The 27,956-nt window shown below is 39.5% G+C and overlaps 1 protein-coding gene across 5 annotated transcripts in view; it reads right to left on the reverse strand.

The window, feature by feature from the left end:
* NTNG1 (netrin G1) overlaps nt 1–27,956 on the reverse strand; it is a 214,272-nt gene that overhangs the window by 40,413 nt on the left and 145,903 nt on the right. For 3 of the 5 annotated variants that reach the window (XM_088673776.1, XM_088673775.1, XM_088673773.1), the window contains exon 5: nt 24,335–24,361. In XM_088673776.1, coding sequence (XP_088529902.1) covers nt 24,335–24,361 — 27 coding nt within the window. Of the gene's footprint in view, nt 1–2,550; nt 2,611–5,373; nt 5,440–24,334; nt 24,362–27,956 lie in introns of all 5 variants that reach the window. The other 2 variants (XM_035123309.3, XM_088673774.1) reach the window with 2 other exon arrangements.

Raw genomic sequence — 27,956 nt, forward strand, 5'->3', positions numbered from 1 at the left:
AAAAGTTGAAAGGCATAAACTTCTTTTATCTGCTCAGTTTCTGTAGCACTGAGCTAGAAATTAAACAAATGAATGGGTCATCCATGCAACCAAGGAAATTTGTGGACTTGTCTTTATACAAGCAAATGTCATTATTCTGTAGGTAGATCTCGATATATTTTTAATTTCTTAGAGTATAGAACCTTCTAAGAACCTTTATACACCTATAATTATATGGCTTGTTTGTATGTCTGATCCAACTTAATATTATTTCACAACTTTATCTGTAAAGTTACAATCCCACTCCCCAATTTGTTGACACTTGGAAGAGTGTCTCCCAGCATTCTGATACACAGCACAGTGCCAGAAGACACAAAAGACACTCCACACACACACACAATTTGGTGCTGCCTCTTTCAGCAACCTGGTGGTGGTAACTAAGGGTGTGAACAACCACAGAAGAATTCAAAGGAAAACAGATGGCTCCCCCCACTTGGGATGTGCAGGATTTTAATCCCATCCTCCATATTTGTCTCTGAGATTTCTGCTCAGCTTTTCTCACTAGCCTTTTGATTTATTTTGTTGTACTACTGTTGTACTACTGCAGTACTACCACTTTTCCTTCCAGCAACCCATTGTGGGGGAGTGGAACTTAGGATTTTCAATTTCAAAACAGCAGAAGAGAGAAGGGAGAGGGATGTGAGAGCTCCAAAATGTTGTGCACTTGCCTCACTTTGCCACAGCTATATCAGAGATATAACCTTCAGTCGACTGCAGCAGCTGCTCAGGGACAAAACTGACTATGATCCAGGCTTCCCAAAGGATTACACTTTACTAAGTTACAGGTCCAATAAATCCCTTGCAATATTGTTCCTCCTTTCCCCTCTTTGAATACTTTGTTATTCCTATAGAACCACCTCTTCTGTTTCCAGTTGCACTTAGCAGCTGAAGCAGCAATGGAGGCCTTGAAAATGCTCAATGGAAGGAAATACCAAAAATGAATATTTCCATTTCTTACTACCATTGTAGTAACATTATCCCATGATTGTATAAAAAACATTTTAAAACCAATATCCCCACACTATAGCAAACTTTCTTATTCTTGTACAATATAAATATGGAAACAAATATATTTTCCAAATATCAACTTAAAATTTCTACATTAGAAATAATCTATTCCAGGTTCATAATGTGGGTCATTGATCCGTCCCCTGGGGCAAAACAAAGGTCAGGTGTTCTTGTTCTTCTTCTTCTTGTTTTAATCAGCCCATATGCCTTGGCAACTCTCATTCCATGACTAAGGACATATTGAGAACAATAGCTTATCTTACAAAAATATTGCAATGTGTTGTTCACATGCTTAAACAAATAAAATTGAGAAGTGAAAAATAGCAAAAATAGTTCAGGTCTATAAATGACAGATGCTCAGCTGGGGCAGACTGTCTGGGAGCTGTCAAGGCAATTGTGCTATGCTTTTAAAATGTCAATATAATTCCATTATTTTGATAACATATTGAAACCATATCAGGGCACATGGAATCCAATGGATGCAGCCGGTTCACCAGGAAGTTCAATGCTAGAATTGCCACCAAATTTTGCTTAAAGCAAAATTCAAGGGGAAAAAACACGAATCTGCTTAAGGAAAACAACTGCAGATGAATGTAGTTTATTGTGTGTGTGGTGCAATACTGCTCACATCAGTTAAACCCCACTGAAAAGAAATGTAGCTACAGAAAAAAAATGCAACTTCATTTCAATGTACTTTGTGTGAGAATATTTTTTGGTGGACTGTACCCCATGTTTCCATAAAAGGTGTGAGAAAGTTTCACTGCGGGGTGAGCGTGGGGGAATGGATGTTATATATCGGCTATAACATTCAAGTGCAACTAAACAGTTCCACAAGGACTTTTAACTGCACTCTCTTCTGTCTCAAACCTTTCAATCTGTTCAGGGGCTCCGCCAACTCTCCAGAGTAGATTTAGGGGTTGTGTGGAGAGATGGGAAGGTGGGGAAGTTCCACTGTGAAAAGTCCTTGTAGTGGCGGAAATACTTAGCTGGCTACTGCCCAATGATTGTTTTGTTTGTCAAAGGCATATAATGGAATCAATTCGGCATGATTCACTTGCCTGTACTTTACTGGATTATAGTTTCTCATTTACTGTATCAAATTAGTAACACAATCTAGAGGACATTCACCCACCCACCCACCCACAACAGCTACAATATCATTCATATTAAATTCTGTCTACAATATTGCTTCTGTGATTTTATTGTATATGTATATATATATATATATATATATATATATATATATATATATATATACACATTTGTGGCTGCTCATCAGTAATATATTCCCTGGTGATTTACAAACACGACACAGCCTAGGAATCATTTTTGTGCTCCTTTTGTGGTTCATGTCCTTAGCAATGCTTAATTCTTTCATTTGTGCTCACTAATGGGATGATACTAGACACCACATCACAGTTATTCTAGATTCATACAGTGCAATCTGTTACACGACACAGGACAAACGCTAGGAAACCACTGTATGAATGCAAGAATTCCTACCTCTTTTGTGGTTTGCAACTTGAACAGAAGAAACAGTAGACAAAGCTAATTTTGGAGCAACTGGATAGGTTTAAAAAATGAAGAGTAGATTAGGAAATTGTTATAAAAACCCAAACAGAACCTAAGATGAATTCGTTGCAGCCCTATATAAACTCACATGGGAGTAAATATATTGAACTAAATGGAAGTTTCTTTTGCATAGACATGTACAGGATTCCACTGGATGTGGATATTTATGTATGATATATTTGTAAAATAAAACGGGTTTATCTAAGGAGTTAGGTATTCTGGCTATGAAGCTTAAACAGGTGACCTCAGAGAACCCTCACTACTAAATATGTTAATTAAAACCCTGAACACACACACACAGAGAGACACAATGTTGTTGGGATTTCTCAGTTCCTTTTTCATAAATAACTTCTGCTGTACTTCCATGCCCTGATCAAGAGATATTCAATAACTTACTTTGCCAAACCTTTATTAGGCATTACAAACATAGCCCATCATTATATATATATATATATATATATATATATATATATATATATATATACACACAAATAAACAGCCATGTAAAAATACGTAAATAATGTGGATTTTCATTGCAGTTTCTTCCCGCTAAATAGCGCCATTCACCACTCTGAGAAATACTATTGATAAAAACTTGGCCACCATTGCAGTTAGATATTCAGTAACAGGAATTTGCACATGGGTTGACAACCTGCAATACAACAGGCTGGGGGGAGGGGGATCTAAGCCCCCTAATTGTAGTGTTACAAATGTGTATGTGAGATGCTTGTACATCAAATATAAGTGGTCTAAAATGCAATCAGTGCTACATGTTCTGATGGCAACAGATCTATTGGTAATGGAGGGGTATGGGGCTAATTCAGTCAGATGCTTCCTTCCTCCTGCTAAACCGGGGTTTCTGAAATCTCGGTCTCCAGCTGTTTTTGGACTACAATTCCCGTCATCCCCTACCACTGGTCTTGCCAGGTAGGGATGATGGGAGTCGTAGCCCAAAACAGCTGGAGACCGAAGTTTGCGGAACCCTGTGGTAAACAATGATCAGGGCTGTCAGCGTCAACAGTATTGGCCGTCATGTGTGTGTGTGTGTGTGTGTGTGTGTGTGAGAGAGAGAGAGAGAGAGAGAGAGAGAGAGCTTATTACATGCTTTTTTAGTTGTTTGATGCTTGGACAGTCCTACTTTATCATAAGCAATCATAATTGTAACTGTTGCTTTCTGATAAACTGCTAATTGGCTTAGTCAGCCCCACAACCATTTGCAGACTGTTCCCTATATGATAAGGATAGTTCTGTTCCCATTTTACACCATTACCTGAGCATCATAGCTGATACTTGACCTCTCAGTGCTTGATGCTGCATTGCTCAAGATTCAGTGGGAAGTTATGTTGAAACCTAAGACCCTTTGCAATTAATTTGTTAAATAACAAAATCCATTAGAAATGCTAAGTGAATCTTAATTCACTCAATGCCATCAATAGCCAATTGCTTGTGAAATACAAAATAAATAATGTGCTCTCAAATTCAGTGTCAGTCTTGATGGAGAGCTGTAGAGGAAAGATCGGTTACTGTAACCTCTTCAAGGGACATTTGAAGAAACTTGTAAAATATAATATGGATTCCATGATTAAGGCAATTCTAGCTGTTAGTAATGTATGTATCTAGGGCAGGCTCAATTTCATCACTATGATCAAGGGCTAGGACTGCATTCATTCCAATCTAGCTCTCCAACAAATTGCTAATACATTTTGTTTTAGCTTAGAAGCTATTTCCTGGATCCTCTTTTGCTCATTTCCTCCTCCATCTGTATTCATTAGAGTTTAAAAGGAACATCCTGTGTATAACGATGGCAAGCTGTAGACCAATATTATTTGGTTTTAAAGAGGGAAAACAAGATAATTCCATGTGATATAATGAATGCGTTTATACCTGACTGAATGAATTTGCTGTGTAAAAGCTCCATAGGAGAACAAACGTTTAAAACGATAGCATTTTAACTATATATGTTCTTTGTCTTTTTAAAATATATATATATAAAACCACACTCCATTCCCCCCTCCCACAATCATCATCATGCCACAGTCTGACAGTAATTGTGTGTGTGTGTGTGTGTGTGTGTGAATGTCACTGGAATTCAGATGTGAAACTAGCTCACTAGGGATTTCAGAACGAAATATTGCTGTCAGTGCTAGCGAAAATCTAATACTTTAAGCACAAAAAAGGATATGGAAGCAACCTACAGTGTGACCCGACCTCTTGGGGGGGGGGAATGGAGAAGAGAAAACCCCAGCTTTTTTGAAAATGCTGCATTGTTCAAAGAAATTCCCTGAGAAAACTGTTGCTACCACCACCATAAATCTGTCTCAATGCAGCCTCAGCTCTGAATACCAACCGAAATAACATTCATTTCAATTAAGAAAACAAAGCAGAAGAAAGAGACATTAAGAAATGATTTGATGGAGACAAAAGAAATCTCTGGCACTCAAAAATTCTCAAAACTTATTTATCATGCAAACCTTGATGCCTATACAATTCCAGTCTTCTCCAGGGACTCGTATTCAATTTAAGCTATAAAAGTGCTTATAACTTTGGTGAGGAAGATCTGTACATGTTATATAAAGCCTTTTCACGTAAGATTCATTTTTATGATAATAATTCCCAGTAGTTGTTTTTGGACAGTATACTTTTTTATTAGTCCCAAGAGAGGGGAAAAAAAGTGTTTTGTCCTTTTTGCCATCATCTCAGATTCTATGAAAGCAGTTAAAAGTATAGACCAGTAGGAATTTTACAGAATCCTACCTTGATTTGGGTTAGAAACCCCAAGGGAAGATATATTCGGCCATATCCTATCAAACTTTGGAGGAGCTGCATATATCAGGAAAAATCAGGATTTGTTATTTACATCTGCTGATAGATATTTTTTATTTGTTTTAATTTCTAAACAGACGTGTATGGAGAAAAACATAAAGCACAAACATCCATTACTGGACTTTGTCAATGACACACTTGGACAATACATCAAGGCCACATTGAACAAGAACAAGCAATTGATGATTCCCAAAACATTGAATGGACATTTACATTGTGTGTGTGACATTTCAGCTTTTATAATCTAACATTACCAATTTTGAAGTTAAAATATGTATTACAGGAAGGGGCACTAGATAACAGGACCTCTCTAATTCCTAGGTTCTATGGGGTAAAGCTAGACACTCATCTGTCAAGGATGATGTTTAGGGATGGTAGATGGGTAGTGGGGAGGAGGATAGGCTCTGCTCTTTGTTTCATGATTCCTCGGGAGCACTTATATCTTTGGCTAACTTGATAGTTGCACACATCAAATGATACTGTTATAAACAATTACATGGGTGAACATACTAGGCATACATGCCAAAGACGCCAATCCAAAGAAAGATGACTTTGACTAACGTTGATAACACTGCTACTTATTATTTGGCATATAAAAAACACATTTGTGATGATGGCCCATTCATGTTCTAGTCATCCAAGTGATGAATGAACACGTGGACCAGTCTTAACGAGAACCCTACAAACATACACTTCCATTTTGCCCACAACCACACCTAGTAGTGAAGCAAATACCAAATTATCAACACTTCCTATTTAAAGCCATACTCTAAATATAAAATTAGAGTATGAGCCTAGGATAGCAAAGGCATTGTACATAATTTTTGCTCCTCCGTGCTCTTGGAAGCTAGACAAAGCCAGGCGTGTTTTTCAAAAATTATAGCAAAAGATTTAAAAATAAGTAGACTGGGGTTTCTAGAGAGAATGAATTCACTTGATTTCTTATCATATCCAGCGAACTATATATGCAGAAAGAAACTAAAGGGAAAAAAATGCTTATGTGATAGCAGAAATAATCACTGTTTCTATGCACTTGTTGATCACTGTTTTGCTTTCTGATGAGAATTATCAAAGGTGTTTTTTAAAAATGTCCTTAGCATTAATTTGAAGTTTTGCCTGGTAATTCTGATTTATTTCAGTGTAATCAGAACTGCTACATGTTAAAAAGGATTCCTCACTGGTCATCTGCCTTACTTGGTTAGGATGTACACATATATATTTGTGATATCTAATGCTGGCCATACTCAGAGTAGACCCATTGGAATCACCGTCTATATATGTGAGTGTGTGCATTACATACACAGGCACACACACAAACTCTTTTTCCGCATTGCCCTGGCAGAATTAGAAAATATGTCCTCCACAGCTGTCCTTTTGCTGCAGTAGTGTGTCTCTCTGCATTAAAACATTCCCATTATGTGTCTTAGTTCACTCACGCTAATGACAACAAAAATCACAGGAAAGAAGCACCAATGAAATAAAATTTTGCTTAATGTGAAATAATAAATAAATAAATAAATAAATAAAATGTTTTATTGCATTTCAACATGTTTGGGACATTTATCAACTACCGAAGTTACGGCATTTTTGTGAGGGTAGGATTTTCTGTAACCATATTTCATATGCTTCCTCCCCACCACCCCTGATCCTCACACTGTAATCGGTTTCCTGTTTAAAGGCAAGAGATCTGGCTTATGTGTGCATGGTTCTCAGTTGTTAAGACATGACACCTTGATTAATTGTCCATTGTTTCTGCTTTGGAAATGGGCAAGTTGCAGGGTGGAATGTTTGGATATTATTTTGGACTACTGAGCAACATGGCAGGCTACTGCTACGTTTGTTCCTTGTGCAAAGCAACTGGTTCACCAATTCTAATGAAGAAATCAAGCTATTTTGTGCACCCCCTGTTCTAATTAAATAGAGTCAATAATTTAATGTCTTGTGCAACATGGCAGAGCTCTGCCCCAGTCTTTTCTTTCTGTTGAAGTTCAGAACATCAGGTTGCCTACCCCGATCTAGTGGATTAATTGGGTAACAGCGATTTTTTGAGAGTGCAATTCTAAGCCTCTCTGTTGGTGGTTGAATGGGGATGGAGCTCAATTTTTTTCTCCACCAGTGAAAAGTGCCACTGGTGCTGATGAGACTCTGCTGCAGCCTGGCATATGAGGTGCTGGTGGCTTTTGGAGTGGAATACCAGTAATTAATGTATCCATAGCCTGTGGTTCACCTAAGGGGCTTGATTCTTGAGTTCCACATCTTCACCAGTCTAGCGCTGGCACAGCAAATATATATAAAGTATATATATATATATATATATATATATATATATATATATATATATATGAAAAAAGCTTCCCCCACTCCCTGTTTTGCTCTGGCCATTTGTGTAAAAAAATAAATTCTATACTACTTTATAGGCCAATTGCCTCACAAAGTGCTGTGCAATCAATAAAATACATTAAAAGGCAATCAATACAACATTATAATAACCTCTCATTAAAACCTTTCTTGCTTCTGGCCCTGGGTTTGGATTGCTTTGGCTGTTAATCTTCAGTCATACAATGCAATCCTATGCATGACTGTCCAGAAATAAGTCCTACTGGCAGGGCAGTCTCGAGCAGGTCGCGCGCCCTGGCGCTGAGGGGCGGAGATCGCTCCGGCACTCCCGCCCTCGCAGGGCGCAGCATGGCTTCTGCGCGGCTTTGCTGCGCAGCGCCCTGCCTACTGGCCTGGCGCCCCGCGCCACCGGGACTCTACCTAGAGCCGGCCCTGCCTACTGGGTTCAGTGGGTCTTATTCCTTATAAGTTTATTTAGAGTTGCAGTCTTGGTCACATGTGACCTTTGGACTGTCTAATATCTCCTCCTCCAACCTTGTGATGCCACAAAAAAACCCACATCTCACTGAATCGGGTTTTGGTATTTACCCCTTTCTCCTGCCCACCTAGCAGTTCAAAAGCATGTCAAAATGCAAGTAGATAAATAGGTACCACTACAGCGGGAAGGTAAATGCCGTTTCCGTGTGTTGCTCTGGTTCGCCAGAAGCGGCTTTGTGATGCTGGCCACATGACCTGGAAGCTGTATGCCGGCTCCCTCGGCCAATAATGCAAGATGAGCGCGCAACCCCAGAGTCGGTCACGACTGGACCTTCAAACATCTTCCTTTAAAAATAATAATGGTACAGAGCCTGTTAGATTAAAGCTGCTTCCACTGGGCTGAACCTTGAATTATTTTAAAGCCTTGTTCCACAGCCAGTATATCAATTATTTTTTTCCTGTGACAAATATGGCCCTCATTCTAGGCATTGAGCTTTTCATTTTTTTCCAATTTGTGGCTGGATACAGCATGAACACTACCAAATCTGCACATTTTGCTTTTTAAAAAATGCTTGAATAGTGGGATGAAAACTTCTGAGTCACTCAGAGATTCTTCTGGAGGCTGCCTGTGAAGTCTTTAGGTAACTGGAAAAGATGACTCATTCTCAACAGGCTTCAATCAGAATCCTTTAATAGCCAGGCCATATAATAGCCACTCATTCATTTACCGCAATTTGTTAAGAACTCTCTTTTCCTGAGCAGCAGGAAAATAACATAATAGTTCTGAGATCTCTGCAGGGGTATAGGTAAGTCTGAGGAGAAAGATATTGAATTGTAAAATGCAGCCGGTGATCTCAAAGGGCCCTTTTTTCATTATTAAAAAGTGCAGGGGTTGTGGATATGTACAAAAACAGAGCTTTTTATTTATTAAATTTATATGCTATTACATTTCCACCAGAGATGAAGTTGAGATACTTTTAATCTGATTTAGCATTTTAACTTTTGTATGTTTTAAAGTATGGCTGTACATCTGTCTTAATTTTATCTTTTAATGAATTGCTTAGAGGGTTTTTAAATAATAGTAATAGTAGTAGTAGTAGTAATAATAATAAAAAATAAATAAATAAATAAAATAAAAGTGGTGTATAAATCTTAATAAATAAATGACATTCAAAAAGTACCCACATAGTTTACCATTCAGGTACTGACGAAGATTTGCTTTGCTTTTCTAAAATTGTCTTCAGCAGCTGCGTTTTTTAAAGACTCTGATGATTTCTTTTTTAAAAAAAAACACCATCCAATGCCGTATAAAACATATTCATGCTTAATTATGATGTTTTGGGCTTTAAGCTGAACAGTGTGCTGTGATAGTTGCTAGTAAATATTTATTTTTAATTATTTTGATTATGACATCTGTACAGGATATACAACATATGCAAAAATATAATAATAATAGTATTAGTATTAGTAGTAATAATAGTAGTAATAAATAACCAAATGCAAGCTTTCATACCAAAAATATGTAAGCTATAATGAACTACTAGTTATCAGTTATTCCAAATTATGTAAAGTGTGGGGGAAGCATATTCTTATAAAATGCTTAGCTTACTGTGCTTACTGGTATCAGCCCCACTTTTCTGGGGAATTTCTTATGGTTATTTTGATATCAGTAGTATGGGTCAGACCTACACAACTTGCTAAACAAAATGCATCTATGATATAAGGTGATTTTTTCTCTTGCTGGAAGCAAAACTGAGAAAGTCCATTGAAAATACGGCAGGTTCCTCAACCTCGGCCCTCCAGATGTTTTGAGACTACAATTCCCATCATCCCTGACTGGTCCTGCTAGCTAGGGGTCATAGGAGTTGTAGGCCAAAAACATCTGGAGGGCTGAGGTTGAGGACTCCTGAAATATGGCATACCCTCCAACATTTCTCCGATGAGAATAGGAAATAATAATAATATAATTCCCCTCCCATCTGACTGGATTGCTGCAGCCACTCTGGGTGGCTTCTAACATATATAAAAACATTATAAAACATTAAGCATTTTAAAAAAACTTCCTTATACAGGGTTGTCTTCAGATGTCTTCAACCTTTCTCTCCAACCTTTCTCTGATGAAAACAGGGACGTCCCAAGGAAAAGCAGGACATTCCAGGATCAAATCAGAAACCGGGATGGCTTCTGTAAATCCGGGACTGTCCCTGGAAAATAGGGACACTTGGATGGTCTGATATGGAGATCAGAATGAGGCCAGAGGATGTGATACCACTCCCCCTTCTATCTGTTCTGTATATGTGGAAGAAAGGAATGAACAAGACTATATTTGGCATGTGATGAAAGGTCTGAATGTTTAAAAGGGCTAATGGCACGTTTTGGTCATGGTATGGTCTGCTAGACAGGTGTCTATAATGTAACACATATCAACCAACCAATCACCATTCACTCCTTTTTCTCCACAATAGGCATTACACTAATTAATTATTCTTAGTTCTTACCTTAGCCAAGAACAGATGTAGACTTTTAAGGGTGGTTCACATAGTCACTTGGCTGAAAAATGGCCACAGACACAAACGTAATTTATGAATTGGTGTTTGTTTGAGGGTGTTGGGCAGCACATGCTGGATTCTTGCCTAGGTGAGAGCAAATTGGCACTAAAATGATGTTTTTCTATAATAAAAGTGAGGGATATGACTGGTACTGAGTGACATGTGGTGCTGCACAAGATGAATCTTTAGACAACTAAATATGTTATATGGCCAAGACATACATAGCACACGATATCTGTGATTGGCTCTCCTGATTTGTTCACCTTTGAGAACTTTCACCCATTTTTCAGGGGTGTGTGGGGGGGTGTTGATCAGGGAGAAGTTCAGTAGTGTGGGGAGAGCAGTTACAAGGATTCTTGCTGTGTTTTGTTGGCTGGCCTCCACCATTTATATTTTCCAATATTGCCTCAGAAAAATGTTTCATTACCACATAGTGTCATCCTCAGCAGCATTCTGGGAAGAAATTGGTGCCCCCCCCACTGTAGCTCCTAGCAAAACTTAAAAAATGGGGGCTGCCTGCCTTAGAAGCCATGAGTTTAACTTCTCCCACCATTTAATTTCAATCCCCAGGCCCTGAAAATATGGAAACACCTATCCACTTACATAACCTTTGAATGGGTCGCAAAAAAGCCCTGGTTATATGTTCCCAGGCCTGTCCACAGTTAAGTTGGACCCTAGAACCTACACTGGGAGAATGGCGGCGGCAGCAGGGAGTTTGCCCATAGAGGAATCAACAGCTTTGCTTCTCATAGCATAGAGATAAACATTCTCCCTTACTAATTAATACCTGCTAAAGACACAGCTACAAGTTGGCAACACCAGCTGTGACCTATCTTTTTAATCTGATATGTGTTTGCTTCCTCCAGTATGAAGGTGGATAACTCTGAAAACTACTGGCAGATGGGTTTCCCTAAGGCACATGTACAAAGAAATGAGTGACCCCTTTGCTTTTTTTCAGAGATAGCTACGGTATGTGAAATCTGTGGGCTCTCAAACCTCAGGAACCAGATTGTTGCTAGAGTGATCGGATGCAAAGGAGGAAAGGGCCTGTGTACCTTTAGTGGTGGTAGAGGAGAGGGATTTCCAGCAGGTGTAACTTTCCCTCACCCCTATCTGACAAGCTGCATCTGCTAAAATTCCCTCTTCTCCACACCTATTAAAAGCGCAGGAGTCCCCATCTTTCTCTTCATCTGGTCACACTAATTGCTGCTGCCCTTAGGCCTCTTCCGGGGAAAGAAAGTGAGCACTGGGGTTGCTAGGCAACCGCTCCTGGTCTGCTTACTGAGAGGAGAGAAGCAGGAAATTTGTTAAACTATTCCAACTGCCTGCCTACCTCCTTCATGACAGAGGACTGTGTAAAACCTCTAATTGCATATAAGTGTGCCTTAGGCTGGGGTGGGAAACCCCGTAGTCCTCCGGAGGTTGAAGCCCAAATCCCATCAGCTTCAGTCAGCTTGGCATATAGTCAGGGCAGATGGGAGCTGTAACCCAACAACACTTGCAGCTCCCTGTGTCTCTTCCATCCCCTGCCTTAGGCCCAACTGCAGACATTTTAATAATAAATTTAGTCTTTTCTGAACGTTAGTTGCAATACTTAAGATACTTGTAAGCTGTTTAGAGATCCCCCCCCCAATGTAAAGGTAGGCCAGGACCTAAAGTTGACATGTAGTTTAGCTGATAATGTATGGCAAAATTCAACTTGGGAGATCTATAAGCAGACGCCCTGTGCAAGGACTTCTTATTGGACAATGGGGCTTCGTCCCATCCTCCTCCTGTGACGGGGGGTCGGGAGATGCTGCACCACTTGGGCAAATAAGAGAGTGGGGATCATTCCGTTTAGCAAGCTGAAATGCTCATGCAGTCTGAACATTCAGAACAGTGCAATGGTGAAGTCCACTCTTCATTTTCAACTGCTGTTTTCTAATTTTTAAACTTACTGTTAATTCTGATTTTTTAATGGCAATTTTAATGTATGCTTTATATTCTCCACAAACCTCTTGGGAGATTTTATTTACAGTTAGGCAGCACATGCATTTTCTGTCTCATTCTATTTTGTTTGCTTGGAACAAGGGACTGGGTTACTGTTCACACTTTGTGAACAAACCTGAAACAGTCCTTTGGTTGGGCTATTTTTCATCAGAAAGGCTTGCCTGATTCTTATGGCAATGTTCCAAGCAGCACAGTGGCTGTGTCTAGCCATATTTAATTTCCCACAGTACCCCAGGGTCTGAGAATTGCTTAAGTGTCTGTTGTACGTTTGCAAGGGAGGAAGATGGGAAGCAAACCAGAGTAAGTTGAATCTGTTTCAAGTGATGTCTCTGGCCTGGCCTCTCATTAACTGCCCTGCTCACCCACCCCACTAGTGGTTCACTGCATTGTGCTATTCCAATTCTCTTCTAGTGCCAGTGTTGGATTAGTAGCGCCCCAATCATTAGATTAAGTTATGCACACAGCAGGAGTAGCAGAGCTCTGCAAGGATATTCTGAGCTCACCTGCCAAAAAGATGGCTGTGAAGGGATGGGGTTCAGAAATTCAAAAAGTGGCCTGCATTGAAAACATTTTGAAAATCCTGTATTATTATTTATTTAAATGTACATACCACCTTTCATCCTCATCGATTACTGGTTGGTTTACAACATAAAAATATAAAATGCATAGCATAATAGCAGAACAACCCCTTAGACATATTATATTATATATTATAGGGTATGGTTCAAAATATATATATTATAGGGTATGGTTTTCCTAATATAACACCATCTAGCTATATCACATGGCCAGATTCAAGTTTACTGCCCAATCCTAGGTGTGTTTATACAGAAGTATGCTCCAAATAACTCAGAGGGACTTGCTAGGAAAACATGCCTAGGATTGGATTCTTAGTTATCTTAAAGTGAAGACAAAATTCTTCACTTTAAGAGTTTCATTCCATTTCCCACTCTGGCCAACCATTTGCTGATGAATGTGTTTTGAATTGTAGTTCTTCTATAATGACTACAACCAGATCCAGCGTGAGAGTAAATATTGTATTCAAAAGCCTTGCTTTTCTCTCTGTTCTTTTCTTTTTTTAAAAAAAGGAAGCTGTTAAGATTAGCTTACTGCTGCAAAAGCTAGAGTCAGGAGAAGTTATAATACAGTGCACAGGAGGTAGGGAAGAGCCCTCAGCAACGTGTGACAACTTTTGTGTGTGAGAAAGCGGAGGTGAATGTGAGAACAGGAGTGTTACAAGTATCAAGGGTGTCCCTATTTTCATCCATGAAATGCTGGAGGATATGATAACACAAAAATGAAATGATGTTTTCTTCCTATTTCTTCTTTCAATAAGAACCCCTGCAATGCTTCAGAGATAATCTCATACATCTTAAAGTACAAGAACATAAGACTAAACCTGCTCAATCAGACCAAAGGTCTATGTAGTCGAAGCTTTCTCTTTGTAGCCAGCCAGATGCCTTTGAGATATCCAAAAAGCAGGAGATGAGAGTTACAGTGACTAGCAATCGTACAGACATTGTAACTATTAGCTAGTGAAGGCTTTTCCTCTATGCATTTATTTAATCGCTTTTTACAACTCCCTTAATTTAGTGGCTGTGTCAGGATGTTTTGTGATAGGGAATAAGAGTCAACCTACACAGGCGGCACACTTGGTACAACTTTTTTTACCTGGGCTGTACCACGCATGGCAGGAGACCTCAGGTGTACACTGTTCTACAAAAATGAAACTCTGTTATTCAAGGCTGATAAAATAAACATTCTGGTACCAAAACTCAGCATAGTTTATGGCCAGAATGGTTTCCCTAACACCTGCCAAACACTCTAGAAAGAAGAGTGGGCAGGAGCGAAATCTTTCAGTGTCTCTAAATATTAGCTCTTTGGCAACTTCTGAATCCTCCTTTCCACAGAGCAAAATATTGCATTTTTGCACAGAGGTACCCAAACTTGAGATCCCATGTTAGCGTATTTTTAAAACCATGTTGGCCTCAAGTTATGCCAGATTGACGAAACAGACCACCTTGCAGAATGGTTGTGACATAAGTAATGCTTGCTTCCCTTCCCAGTACCTCATAATTCGAGTAGTAGGGTCAGAGCAGTTTTTAAAAAAACATAGTTTAAAAATTAAAAAAGCCCCCTTTTAAAAAGAAAGTTTCAATTGAAACTGTCTGGTCTGGAAACAATGCTAACATGACACAAGCATGCTTTATGTAACTAGGAGCTAATAATGCAATTCTAACCATGTCTACTCAGAAGTAAATACAGCAGACCTTACTCCCAGGTAAGTGGGGTTAGGACTGCAGCCAACAGATCTGTTTCTTATGGGTATGCTTTATTTAAAATGAGGGTGAATGTAATTTAGAGTGTAGCAACCCAACATTTAGCATATAATATCAGTAGCATTTTTCTCTGAATATAGCTTTTTTACTTGGAACGGAGGTGCTGGAAAGCCTTTTCTGTTGCTGCCCCCTCCTTTTTACTTCATTCTCTACAAAACTTTTCCATATCTGGTTAATTAATGTATGTGTGCAGTATACAGTCAATTTGTACATCTCATTAGTGTGAATTATTATGGCGAAGCCAACTAGGCTTGCCAATATTGTAATCGATTACCATAGCTGTGACTTTAACAGCAGCTTGTCATTCAGACATTAGCAAGCGATTATATATTTCTCCATGCTGTGAAAAGTGTCACCTGCAGATCATTATTTTTTTGCACACCAAGCAACCACTGAAGCCAGAAGAGGCGGCCTGTCTAGGCTTGTTTTAGCCAGTTGTCAACATCATAGACAGTATTATTTATTACTGAGCAACTGAAATGGTTAGGATAATTGAAAATCTTCTAATGCAAGCAGAAATTATCTTGATTAGAACTACTACCGGTAAATCAGTAGTATACCCTAGTTTCAACTTTATCTGCAATTGAAGATGGTGTCAAATCAAAGAAAATTATATTGGGTATGTAACAGCTCCCGCATGATCACATTTGAAGAAAACAAAACACACAATTCTTAACAAATACAGGCACCTCCCAATTTGCATGGGGGCTGAGTTCCAAGTCACTGTGTGCTTGCGTGAAATCATGTGCAATCTAAACACCCCATTCTGCCCCTGCTCTGTTCTGCCCCACCCCGTTCCACCCTTCTAGTGATGTATTTTATAATGTTTCTGGGTCACTTCCAATTTTAGTGCTGTGTGTGCATGCCTAAAATGGGGGTTGCCTGTAAACAACTCCCTTCACCCTATGTTGCACCCGAAAGGGTGGAATTCGACATAGTTGTAAGTAGGGTAGGTATGAACAGAAGGAGGTCTGCTCATGCAACAGGGCTTTCCTTATCTTCCTCAAACCCACCTAAACCTCTTCTGTGAGTTCCCCAAACTTCCAGGGAAGATTCAGGAGGTACAGAGGGAGGAGAACAGGGAAAGTCCCTTTGTATGAGCTGACTTCGTTCCACTTATGCAACAACTTAGTCGAACCCTAAGACATTTATGCTTACTTAGGAGTTAGATGCCCTTCAGTGTAATTCTGTGTATATTTACTTAGATGCAACTCTACCTGAATTCAATGGGACTTACTCCTAGGTAAGTGTACATAGGATTGAGCCCTTAACCCATGGTTTCAGTGACATCCATGCCACACAATGACTCTTGGCCACAATGGATCACTTGTGTGGGGTGGTTACCATCCACCCAAGAATCCCAGGAGCTGTAGTCTGTGAAAGGTGCTAGCAGTTGTAGCTCTGTGAAGGATAAACTACAGTTCCCAGGATTCTCTTGGGGGAGGTGCTTTAAATGTATGTTATGCTTGCAGCTTTAATTGAGGGAAACTTTACATGAACCTCTAGTGGTGGGGGATATACTACAGTGGCGGGGGCAGCAACCACGTTGCTAAGGGTAGGTCTAAGTCCTATTGCACATATTGGAGCCGACTCCCATAAATCTCCCACTCAACTTAGTGGCAATTACTTCCAAATAAATATGCATAAGACTGGCCTGTTTTTTGGTGTGTGTTTTTAAATAAATCCTTCAACCTCTAGTGTTGGAGGTGGTTCTTGGAGAGCACTTTGCTGGGTTGGTGGCAGGGCTATTCAGAATTGGTGCCAGCCTTACATACAATATTAATTTATCTATCTATTTCATTGTTTCAAATGTGGAGTCTATTAATATAGTAGTACAATGACAAATGTCAACATGGCCTGCAAAGTATATTAGGTTTGGTATCTCAATGAGGACTACAGTAATTGGAAAACAGTTGTGTGTCCCCGCCCTTGTGTGTTTGTGTGTGTTGTTGTCGTGGTGGTGGTGTATGTGTTGGGATGGGTCCTTTATAGCACCCTGGCCAAACACTGTGCCTTCTGTTACCATGATACCCCCCCCCCCACATACATACATAATTCCCTGTGGCAGAGGGACTTTGCTATTGGTTGGTTTCCCACATTGTCAGCTATCTAAAGGCAACTGCCTTTCACTGTACAAAACAACACTTAGTGATTACTGATCCACAGCCACTCATGCAGTAAAGGGACAGTTGTTCGTTTTCAAGTGAAAACATGAAGTAGTAGTAAACTGGTTTTGAGACTTGACTCTGATATACTTCCTAGAATGTTTGGCAGATTTTAGAGTCCAAACTTTGCATGGTCATAAGCGTCTATCCATTTTTAGGAGCAAGTCTAAGCAAGGACACATTTTGGTGCAATTGTCTACTCTTAAGTCTTACTCAAACTAATGCCATAAGCAATATTTTCCGAAAAGGACAATAATCAGAGTTAGTTTTTCCAAAACAACAGCATCATCATATTTCTTGTATGAATACTATATATTATAATCAGGATATGTCAATTAACACATCAATTTCATTTTCTCATTTTCCCAACCTTAAATTTGGTTTATCCCCTTTCCTTATTTGCAAAATAAGAGAGGAAGTCTGCACAGGAATTTATCTGCATTTTTGCATCCCTTCTCCTACTAAACACATTTTAACACAATTTTGCCTAATTTATACATTTTTGCAAACAGTTTCTCCTGATATAATATAGATGTGTATGTTATTTTGCCTAATATATGTATTTTTGTATCACACTTTCTGGATGGAGAACAACATGCTATTTGAAGAAAGAGTCCCTTAATACTTGGGAAAGTGCAAACTAGATTGCTCACATTAAAATGTGAACCAAATTTCTCCCCTTCTCCTACGTAGTGTAGGAGAAATTTAATCAAGGAAAATAGTGTGGTATAAATGACTGGATCCTCCCTTCCTGAGGCCAGCAGCCAGGAACTGACTTGACTGCCTATAGCTACTGCTATTATTACATTGACTGTTATTGCTGTTACTTTAAGAGGGAGATCCTGTTCATAGGTCTTATTTGGACCTTCAGCTGTGTTTAAATTCTATCCTCAGTCTGCATCATGTGTCTTGCAGCCAATAGGTTCTAAGATGTGTGTGTTGTGTCCATGTCTTCTACTCTTTCCGTGAGCTTTTGGGGAGGTGATTCCTCTCTCATCTCCATTTCTGTTTTGCAGCTTCAGATGGTTTGCATAGATGTCAATGAGGAGAAGGGAAGTAGATTTTTCTTTCTTTCTTTCACATACATTCGATTTTCAAGCTTGGTTAGAAAAATTGTAGTGGCTTCCTACAATGGTTGGGTTGCTCTATTGTTCCTGTATTGTGGTTAGCAGTGCTGCCTGCATTCTTGCTATTCAATCTGTATATTGTTATGAGTTTGTGTGTGCTAAATTCCTGTGTCTAATCGGTGTTAGAATATAATTAAGATTTGGTGTTAAAACTGGTGGCTAGACCCATGTGTGTATTTGAGCTATGTACTAGAATAAGAGTTGGTTGACAGTGGAACAGACTCCCATGAGAGGTGGTGGGCTCTCCTTTCTTGGAGGTTTTAAAGCAGAGGTTGGATTACCATCTGCCATGTATGATCAAATTGAGATTCCTGCATTGCAAGGGATTGGACTAGATGGCCTTTGGGGCCCCTTCGTACTCAATTCTAAGATTCTCAGTTGAAGGAGAACGTGTGCCTACTCATTTGCAAATGAGATCTGCCATTGATCCTTTGTCATCCTAATCACTCATTACCCCCAAGCTATCACCTCACAGAGGAACCTAGTCCTGGCTTAATGAGTTTTCTGCTAGAATACACAGCACTGTCAGAAGGTTCTTCCTGATGTTTAGTCAGAATCTCATTTCTTAAAACTTAAATCCATTGGATTGAGTTCTATCCTCCAGAGCAGGAAAAATTAAGCTTTCTCCATCTTCCATGTGACAGCCCTCAGATATTTGAAGATAGCTATCCTCTTTTCCAAGATCAACATACCAGAACTCCCTCAACCGTTCCTCTTAAGGCTTGGTTTCCAGCCCCTTGATCATCTTGGTTGTCTTCCTCTGCACACATTCCAGCTTGTCAACATCCTTCTTAAATTGTGGTATCCAGGACTGGACATAGAATAGTACAATTACTGCCCTCAATTGGGACACTACACTTCTATTGATGCTGCTGCATCACATTGCTGAAGCTTGTGGTTTACTAAGACCTCCTAGATCCTTTTCATATGTTCTACGGGCAAGCCAGGTGCCTCAACCCCCCCCCCCATCTTATATTTGCACAGCTGGTTCTCCCTGCCTAACTGTAGAACCTTACATTTGTCCCTACAGAAATTAATTTTGTTAGTTTTGGCCCAGTTCTCCTGTCAGTTCAGCGAGCGGGTTCTTAGGGATTGGAGTTCGGAGTTATGCAACAGATATTGTAAGTAGCGGGCTGGAGAGAGAGTCAGAGAGCAACATTTGAGAACAATGCTTGAGGCGTCCTTAAAACCAAGGCTGCTGTGGCTATGGGAGAATTCAGAACCTCTTGGGGTGTGAATGCTGTGAACCCCTTAGGGTGGCGTGTAACAATATATATGTACTTAAACACACTACTACGAGTATTCTACAATCTCCAATAGCCTATCCTGTGGTCACAAGGAAACTGGTCATAAAAAACATGCATTGGAATGCCCTACTGTCTGGGGGAAGTGTGTGGAACATTATTCTTGGTGGTCTGCAGTTTGCTCCACAGGAGAAGGCCCTACTGTGTTTCTGAAAGAGGTAATTGGAGGAAAAATGACACGACTGCAAACATCAGATTTAATGTCTGCTGACTTTGATTGCATTTGGTACTTTCAGTACATTGTTTGTTTCTAAACTCTGACTTCTCTGTCAGCGATAGCTTCGGAGGTGGTAATCACCCCCACAAAACTATCTGTGCATCATGTCAATCCTATTTTCTGCATAATTGTGCACTTTCTAACAAACTACTTAGCATAATTAGTGTCATTGTGTACTGCGGAATACAGATTAGATGCAGTAGTTTGCAAACAAACAACTAGTTCAAATCAGGGCTTTGAAATTACAGGAGGAGGGTGGTTCAGGGGGATGGCTTTCCTCTACCACGACGAGTGTGGCCACATAGATGTGACAGGCAGTGACAACATTGAGATGGAAGGCAGGGAAGCAGAGAAAAATCCAGCGTGCACACAGCAAGGTGCGGTGGTGGGTTTCACTTTGTCACATTTTGTAATAGAGAAGGGTTCATAAGTGGTGGAGTACAGCCCAATCTACACTTTACAGAGAATAAGCTAATAGGGTGGTATATGATTGAGAGAGAATTATGGACTGTATTACTTCACTTGTTAAATAGGAGTGTCACTTAAAAAAACACACAAACCTTTTACATGAAATATACTCACTGTATGTAGTAAACTAGTGCATCGGAAGAACAGTTTCAGCACAGTTCTTTCTCTGATGTCCTAGTTTTCGACATGCTCCGGTGTAGTTACATGGGACATGTGAAAAATATGGCAGTGCAGTTTTAATCTCATCTACATAATGTATAGAACACCCCTGAATTGCTGGTTGAGTGCAGAAAATGTGTAAAAGGGAAGCATGAAGGAATGGACTTTAATCTTCAGTGTTCAGTCTCAAAAGTACTTTTTGACAGGCTTGTCTATACCATGATTATTTAACGATGGTCAAAGTAAGGTGCTCTGTAGGCATAACTGATCATAAAAGCTTTACAGTATTCTGAAATTGGTTTTGGGACTCATTAATTGCTAACCATCCCACTATCAGCTATCCCCCCACCCCACTCCCAAGCTAGTGCTGAAAAGATCAGCATTGGAATCAAATGTGCTGGAAATGATCAAAGAAGCTCTTATTCAATTGATAGACAACAGCAGGTACAAATGACCTTAATGGGGAAAGCTCTGGTTTAATTTTTTGTGTAGATGATCAGAAAGGATGTGTTTACTTAACAACCACTCTTTGCATTGCACTTAAACATTAATGACGTGCTGCTTTAATACAAGATCCTTTGAGATCAAAGTGAATACAGAATTACACATATATGTTACGCACCAATATATACATATTTTATTCTTCCTTGGGCATGCTTTTGATCATCGTAGTCTTATGGATGATACATGAACATCTGTTGCAATGGATATTTTTTTTGTATGCTGGATGTTTTGTGTTCATTCCCCCCCTCTCTCCACTAAACTGAGCAAAAGCTCCAGGCATACAGAAGCCAATATACACAGTTCAGTGTTTTCTAGCAAGCGATATTAAATGCACTACCTGAGAATAATCTATTCCCAGCTGAGAGAGGAAAAACCTCCTGGAATGAACACAAATATTGCATTAGCATAGACAAAAGAAGAAATCACACAGAATCCATTAAAGCAGCCTGATGTTATTAATCTCGTTTGGCATGTGTGTGTGAACACACACAATTTGCAGTCCAGTGAATCTCAGTAGATCAGAATGGGGAAAACACTGGGTTGTATCCACTGTTGGTCCTACTCAGAGCACACCCACTGAAATTAATAGGCATGTCTAATGTAGGTGCATCAATTTCACTACGTCTCCTCTAAGTATAACTTGGATGCAACCCTCTATTATTTATGAATGGTATTTAATGTGTTAAGAAGTGCTCATATTTGAATGAACACTTGTTGAAGTGAAACCTATTCCACATTTCCTCTTAAGGGTATCTAAAAGGGATATTTGTGAACTAAGGCTATACAACAAATTTGAAGAATCCATATTTGTAAATAGTCACCTGACCAAAGCAGGAAGTACCATCAGGAGAGCAGGCAAGGTTGATTGCCCACCTCCACCCCCCTTTGTAGGGACAAACACATAACATGAACTATTGACTATTTTTGGTAGGCTTGTGACTTGGGGGACTCTGAAAGGTTAGCACAACTGAAACAATTCCCTTTTTAGCAAAGGCAATTGATACTAACGACACCACTGCTAAAAGTGTCAAAATATCAAAGAGGTCAGCAATGCATCCTTTCAATTCATCTTGGATTAATTCAAGTCTATATGAGTTTCCCAATTAAGAGTCCAAGGCCAACATCTGCTGATGCTCAGAGATGGTGAATGCAGTGAAGAAAGCTATATGGGAGTGTAAAGTGAATGTCACAACCAGACAAGTGCATGCAAGACAATACCAACAGTCTGTAGCACAAGAACTATTTTTACCATTTATCCATTTCTGTTAGCTATGACGGTGGATTTTTGTTTGCCTACGAACCATAAGATTCTCCCCGGCTTCCCTTAAGCTCCTCCCCACTTTTCTTTGCATCAAATAACACAACCAAATTCATTGTCAGGGCTTCACATCACTGTGCATTTGCAGTCAGACCTATGCTGAGGCGGATACTAGGGCAGAAAAAATAGATGACGAAATACATAGCACTTTCCTCCTGCATAATGTTAACACTAATTTCATTGCAAGGAAAATGGCTACTTTAACATTTAATCCAGTACAAAAATGGACAAAGAGCACCATATGCATTCATGACAAGGCTAGTTTTGAATGCATTTAGCATGTTATGTGGTGCTTAACAAATCAGCCCTAAGCCTATTTATGAGCTGAAGAAAACTGAGTTGACTTATAAATGCACGGTCAGGCCTCTCAATTTAGAAGAAGTGCAGCTGATAAATTATTAGGTTACTGTTTTTCAGCCGGATGTCAGGTATTGCAAATCTTTTGTCGGTAGTTAAGAAATCCATAAGGGTCCTGCATAGCACAAAATCTGGACACAATCCGGACAATGTGGATTTAAATCCCATTCGTTTTAAGCATGTGCTTAACTCTCCTGTTGAAGTCAGTGGCATTTAAAATTGAGAGTAGCTAGATCTGACTAACTTGTTTAAAGCTTGTGCTGAAAAGAAATATGATTCTTCCCAGCATGGCTGCAGAGATCTACCAAGGCCTGTTTCTCTCTTTCCTACTTTGGTGTAAAGTAGAACCCATGCATCACAGCATCATGGAGAGTAGGAGGCCTGTGCACACTTTCCACATTCCCAAAGAACTCCCTTCTCTGTGCTAGTTTCTAATTTGTACAGTATCACATACAGAGTGAGAAAGGAGGATGTAGAAAGTGAGCACAGACTCCCCTTTCCCCATAATGCTCTCGAGCACTGCCTCTACTTAAGCCAAGATAGAGAGAAAATGGGGATCTATTTAGCCCTATGGGAATTACTTTTTAACCCTATGGAGTCCATGGGGATTACGCTGCCTATAAGCACTGCACTTGCATTAAAAAGGATTGTTCCCAAAGTGCATATGCTGCGTTTCCTACAGTACTACTTTACTGTATAAGACATTCAGTGACTGAGTACACTTTGTCAGCACTTGGGATTCTTTAGCATAAAGTTCCAAATTTATTTACAGTGAGATCACCCCAGATTTCTTAAGTAAAACCTGAGTATCTGACCTAGGGTAAAAGTGAGATAAGTTATACATGTAGAAAAGGTGTTGAATAGAAATACTCATTTCAGGGACAATGGTGCCTTCAGTTTTCATATTTTATTTATTGTCTAGAGAAGGGCATTCTATAAATCTTCTCTAGCAGGAGATATTGACCTCATCTGTGTGTAATGCTCAGCAAAACCATGATGTAGCTGGATGAACAAGGGTGTGGGCACCCAGGAGGAGAATCATGTCCATTTTGCTTATCGTCTAGTCCTGGAAAATGATATTATTGACTTATCAGATATCTATATCACCCTTTAAAGAAAAATTAACAGGGTGGTTTGCAGATTTGAACCTAATTTGGAATAATTACAATACAAATTCAATGTAATCTGGACTGGCTATAGTGAAGGATCTCCAAATAATGTCCTGCCAGTTTGAAGAGTAGTTGGTTTCCTCTGTTGTGCTTGTTTGAAAGCAAATAATAAAGGATTCTGCTTTCACTGTCAAACTTGACAAATATTAGATGTGAATCATTTGAAATCCCTTAATTTGCAAAAAAAAATAATAATGTCTGTTTAGCGATCACAATCTGCATTGGCTGTTGGATGCTGTGTTCCTTTGAACATAAATATCTATAATGTGCAAATGCAGCAGGAATATTAGTAATATTTCTCCAGTTACCACAACTGCAGGTTTCAGGGAGAACAGAAATAGATGTTGGAAAAATAGATTTTCAGAGGCTGAACAACAAGCAAAGCTGGCCTAAGTCTGTTCTGTATTACTTACTACCAATGCTGGAAATACTGGGCATACCTGAAAAGAAAAGAGAGAATTTTGGTTAGGAATGATATATATTGATGTATATTTTATATTACTCCATCAGTAGATTTCATTGTTATAGCACCACCACCAAGGGCAAGTTCTAGCCAAAGGCAAGCATCTCACAGTCCCATTGAATTCTATGGGTGAATGAAGCACATGTTGCTGAACTTTTAAAAGTACTTAACTGTGCCCCATCACTTGTTAAGTTCTTCCAAATCTTCCATGTGTAAGGGCAAAGTGGAACAGTTAACACAGAAATAATTGTTTCTGAAGATTCTGAGTTTCTGTGCAGCTATTACATTACATTAAATTAAATATAAGCAATTTGCAAGCAAGCAAGCAAGCAAACATAATTTCATGTTTATGTAGGTAATATTATAACAAATATTGCCATTGTTGCAGTATGGACTTCTTTGGCCACCTGTTGATAATTGTTAACTGTATTATAGTTACCTTTTGTCTTTGCTTTGAACCTACTAGAGTTAAACCACATTGTGTATATACATGTGTGTACTACTCTCAAGTTCAATTAAAGTTGGAGTTGTCCATTAATACCTTTGAATTCTGGATTTTGAACAGTGCCACTGAATATGGAGATGAGCATTTTTATGCTCAGAGGTAAGGCTGTTACTCCAAGAAAGGAGAAAATTCTAGTCTTTGTAACTGCTTGCAAAATGTTCAAAAAACTTGTAATTAATAAATATTTCACTTGCTGGCTTTAGAAAGCAACAGATTTTTTTTAAAAAAAAAATCAAAAAAATCATTTGAAGCCAGTTAGTCATCCCACCTCTAATTTCTTTGCGCTTGCAGACAATATCATGATAGGAAAACAGCCAGCTAATGATCTCATGCAATCGAGCATTTTTCAAAATGACCTTATTCTCAATGAGGTTCAGGTGCTATGTAGGAGGCTCCCACAGTGGTTAATACATGCCAGAACTTGTGGGCGTTTGGGAATGTTATTTATGTCCAATGTGTGAGAAATCACTGGAAATTGCAAACAGAGCATACGTTCCTCTCATTAATCTTCATTATCTGTATCACAGCTATTTGGCTTTCCTGTTTCACAATTTGGTAATGGCAACAGCAAACTCCTCAGTGGTGGCTGCTGACTACTAGGCTGGTGCAGGTGGAAGACAGCGCAGAGGCAGAGGACAGAGCAGGTAGGCAAAGCCAGGGACACATTTGACACAGACAGACAGACAGACACACACACATAGTTAAGTAGTGGGGAAGGAGAAGGAGCAAGGACAGGGGATGTGGCGGGAGAGTAGGAGAGTTGTTAAGGGATGGAGGGGGAAGACTAGGGGCTGTGATGTAGAAGAAATATTGAGGTTACAGCAGTGGTTGTCAAAGAGTGTGCTGCACTACACTGGAGAGGATGGCAATTGTGTTGGGAAGATTCAAGGACAAAGAAACATTTAAACATTTTGGTGTAGTATAGCATTCTATCTATCTATCTATCTATCTATCTAGCTATCTATCTATCTATCTATCTATCTATCTATCTCTATCTATCTATCTATCTATCTATCTATCTATCTATCCATCTACAGTCATACCTTGGATCCCTTGCGAGTGAAATGTTTTGGCTCCTAATCACCACAAACCCGGAAGTGAGTGTTCCGGTTTGCAAACGTTCTTTGGAACCCGAATGGCCTTGGTTTCCAAACGTTTTGGAAGTCGAACAGACTTCCGGAACGGATTCCGTTCGACTTCTGAGGTACCACTGTATATTAATTTGCAGAATATGGATACCGAGGACAAACCTAGTTGTTTATAATTATATTATGCCAGTTTCCAGTGCCAAAATAATAAATTACAACATACAATCAAGGCAGCAAGTAAACCCAAACAGTGTTGCAAAAACAGAGAAACGAACAAAAGAAGCCCAAGTAAAAATTTCTGCAATAATGTTACAATCTGAAAGGCTTCCCGTAGGCAAATAACACTCTATTATTGAAACCCTGGGTTCCTGTGAGATTATCTGCAATGCAGAATAAGTTTCTTATCACTACACCTATGGGCAATGTTATTTTCTCACCTGTGGGGAAGTATACTTAATAGCATGGCTGGCGTAAGGGACAGAGTAACCTTTGTACAAATAAAAGCCAAATTCAAGGTTGGATGGAATGTCATGATTTAGGAGCAAAGCCATCTCTCTCTGAGCCTATGTGCCTAAAATCTGTTTGTTTTGTTACATTTGTACAAGTTTGTTTGTTAGATGCCGAAAATTATACAAAATCACAGGTGAGGCAACATAAGATTGCAATCGATCTGGAGGGGGTTGTTTCCCCCCCCAGTCACACTGCCTAATACAAATGCCTATACAGTGGTGCCTTGGGTTAAGAACTTAATTTGTTCTGGAGGTCTGTTCTTAACCTGAAACTGTTCTTAACCTGAGGTACCACTTTAGCTAATGGGGCCTCCCGCCGCCGCCACACGATTTCTGTTCTCATCCTAAGCAAAGTTCTTAACCCAAGGTACTATTTCTGGGTTAGCGGAGTCTGTAACCTGAAGCGTCTGTAACCCGAGGTACCACTGTACAATATATTTTGAGACAAAAATACTGCACATTATCCCCCCTTTATGTCAGTAATATACCAACTGTGAAAAATCCTAGACCTCAAGAAATCTGAGGATATCAACTCCTCTTCTACTCCCCCCCTACCAATTTGTTTGTCTAGGGTAGATCACATTGTGCTTCAAGCAAAGGGACAGGCAGGAAACAAAGGAGAACTGTACCAGATTTTGGCTGAGCTTGACAGCTCTGTCAGACACCAGGACCTTATGATTTATTGTATAGTAGTCAATGTTCATGACTGATGAAAGTCTGAAGGTACTTGCTCTTATCTTCTAGCACATGTGTGGCTGAAAACACTCCAGATTTCACCTGCAATCTCACTTTAGTGGAAATTTGATGGTGTACAAGAGATGCAGGAAAACTCTGCCTCTGATCATGTTTGTAATCCCTTTAGTGATGATACCTCTGCATGCTAAGTATTTGTTTTAGATTTGTGAAGTATATATTGCATTGCAAGAGCTTGGGAGTGTGTTATGAATAAGAGGGACTCAATCACTAGGGAGACACCTGGACAAGCTGCATAAAGGATGTAGGATGCTCCCGTCTACAAGGAGCAACTGAGAGGCAGAGCAGAGTTGGGTGCCGAGGAATTGTGTTTTTCCATGCAGCATCACTCAAGCTGAGTGATTCTGAAGCTTTTTCTAGGCTGTGAATTCTCTGTGTGAGGAGGGGAGGGGGGAGAATCCTGTGAATTTCAAAATGTATCGTGAACATAGCTTTAAAGTATTAACTCTGTGATCCAAAGTGTCTGTTTTTCTAAAAGTTAATGCGCTTACAAAATGTTTTCCCCTTCTTTTTGAAGGTTCACTTCCCCCCGTGCCTGGTAGGAATTTTATCATAATTTCATGCCCTCCCTGCCCACACTTCATGGTTTGTTACTTAGTCTATTACTTTCACATTAAACTTGATAAGGTCCTGCTTCCTGTGATATTCATTTTGGAGGTTTGATTCCTCACAGCTGCTGCTTTGAAGTGCGAGATAACATTCGGAACATGGCACATT

Source organism: Zootoca vivipara, chromosome 7 (assembly GCF_965207765.1).
Source record: "Zootoca vivipara chromosome 7, rZooViv2.hap1.1, whole genome shotgun sequence".
NCBI classification, from domain to species: Eukaryota; Metazoa; Chordata; class Lepidosauria; order Squamata; family Lacertidae; genus Zootoca; species Zootoca vivipara.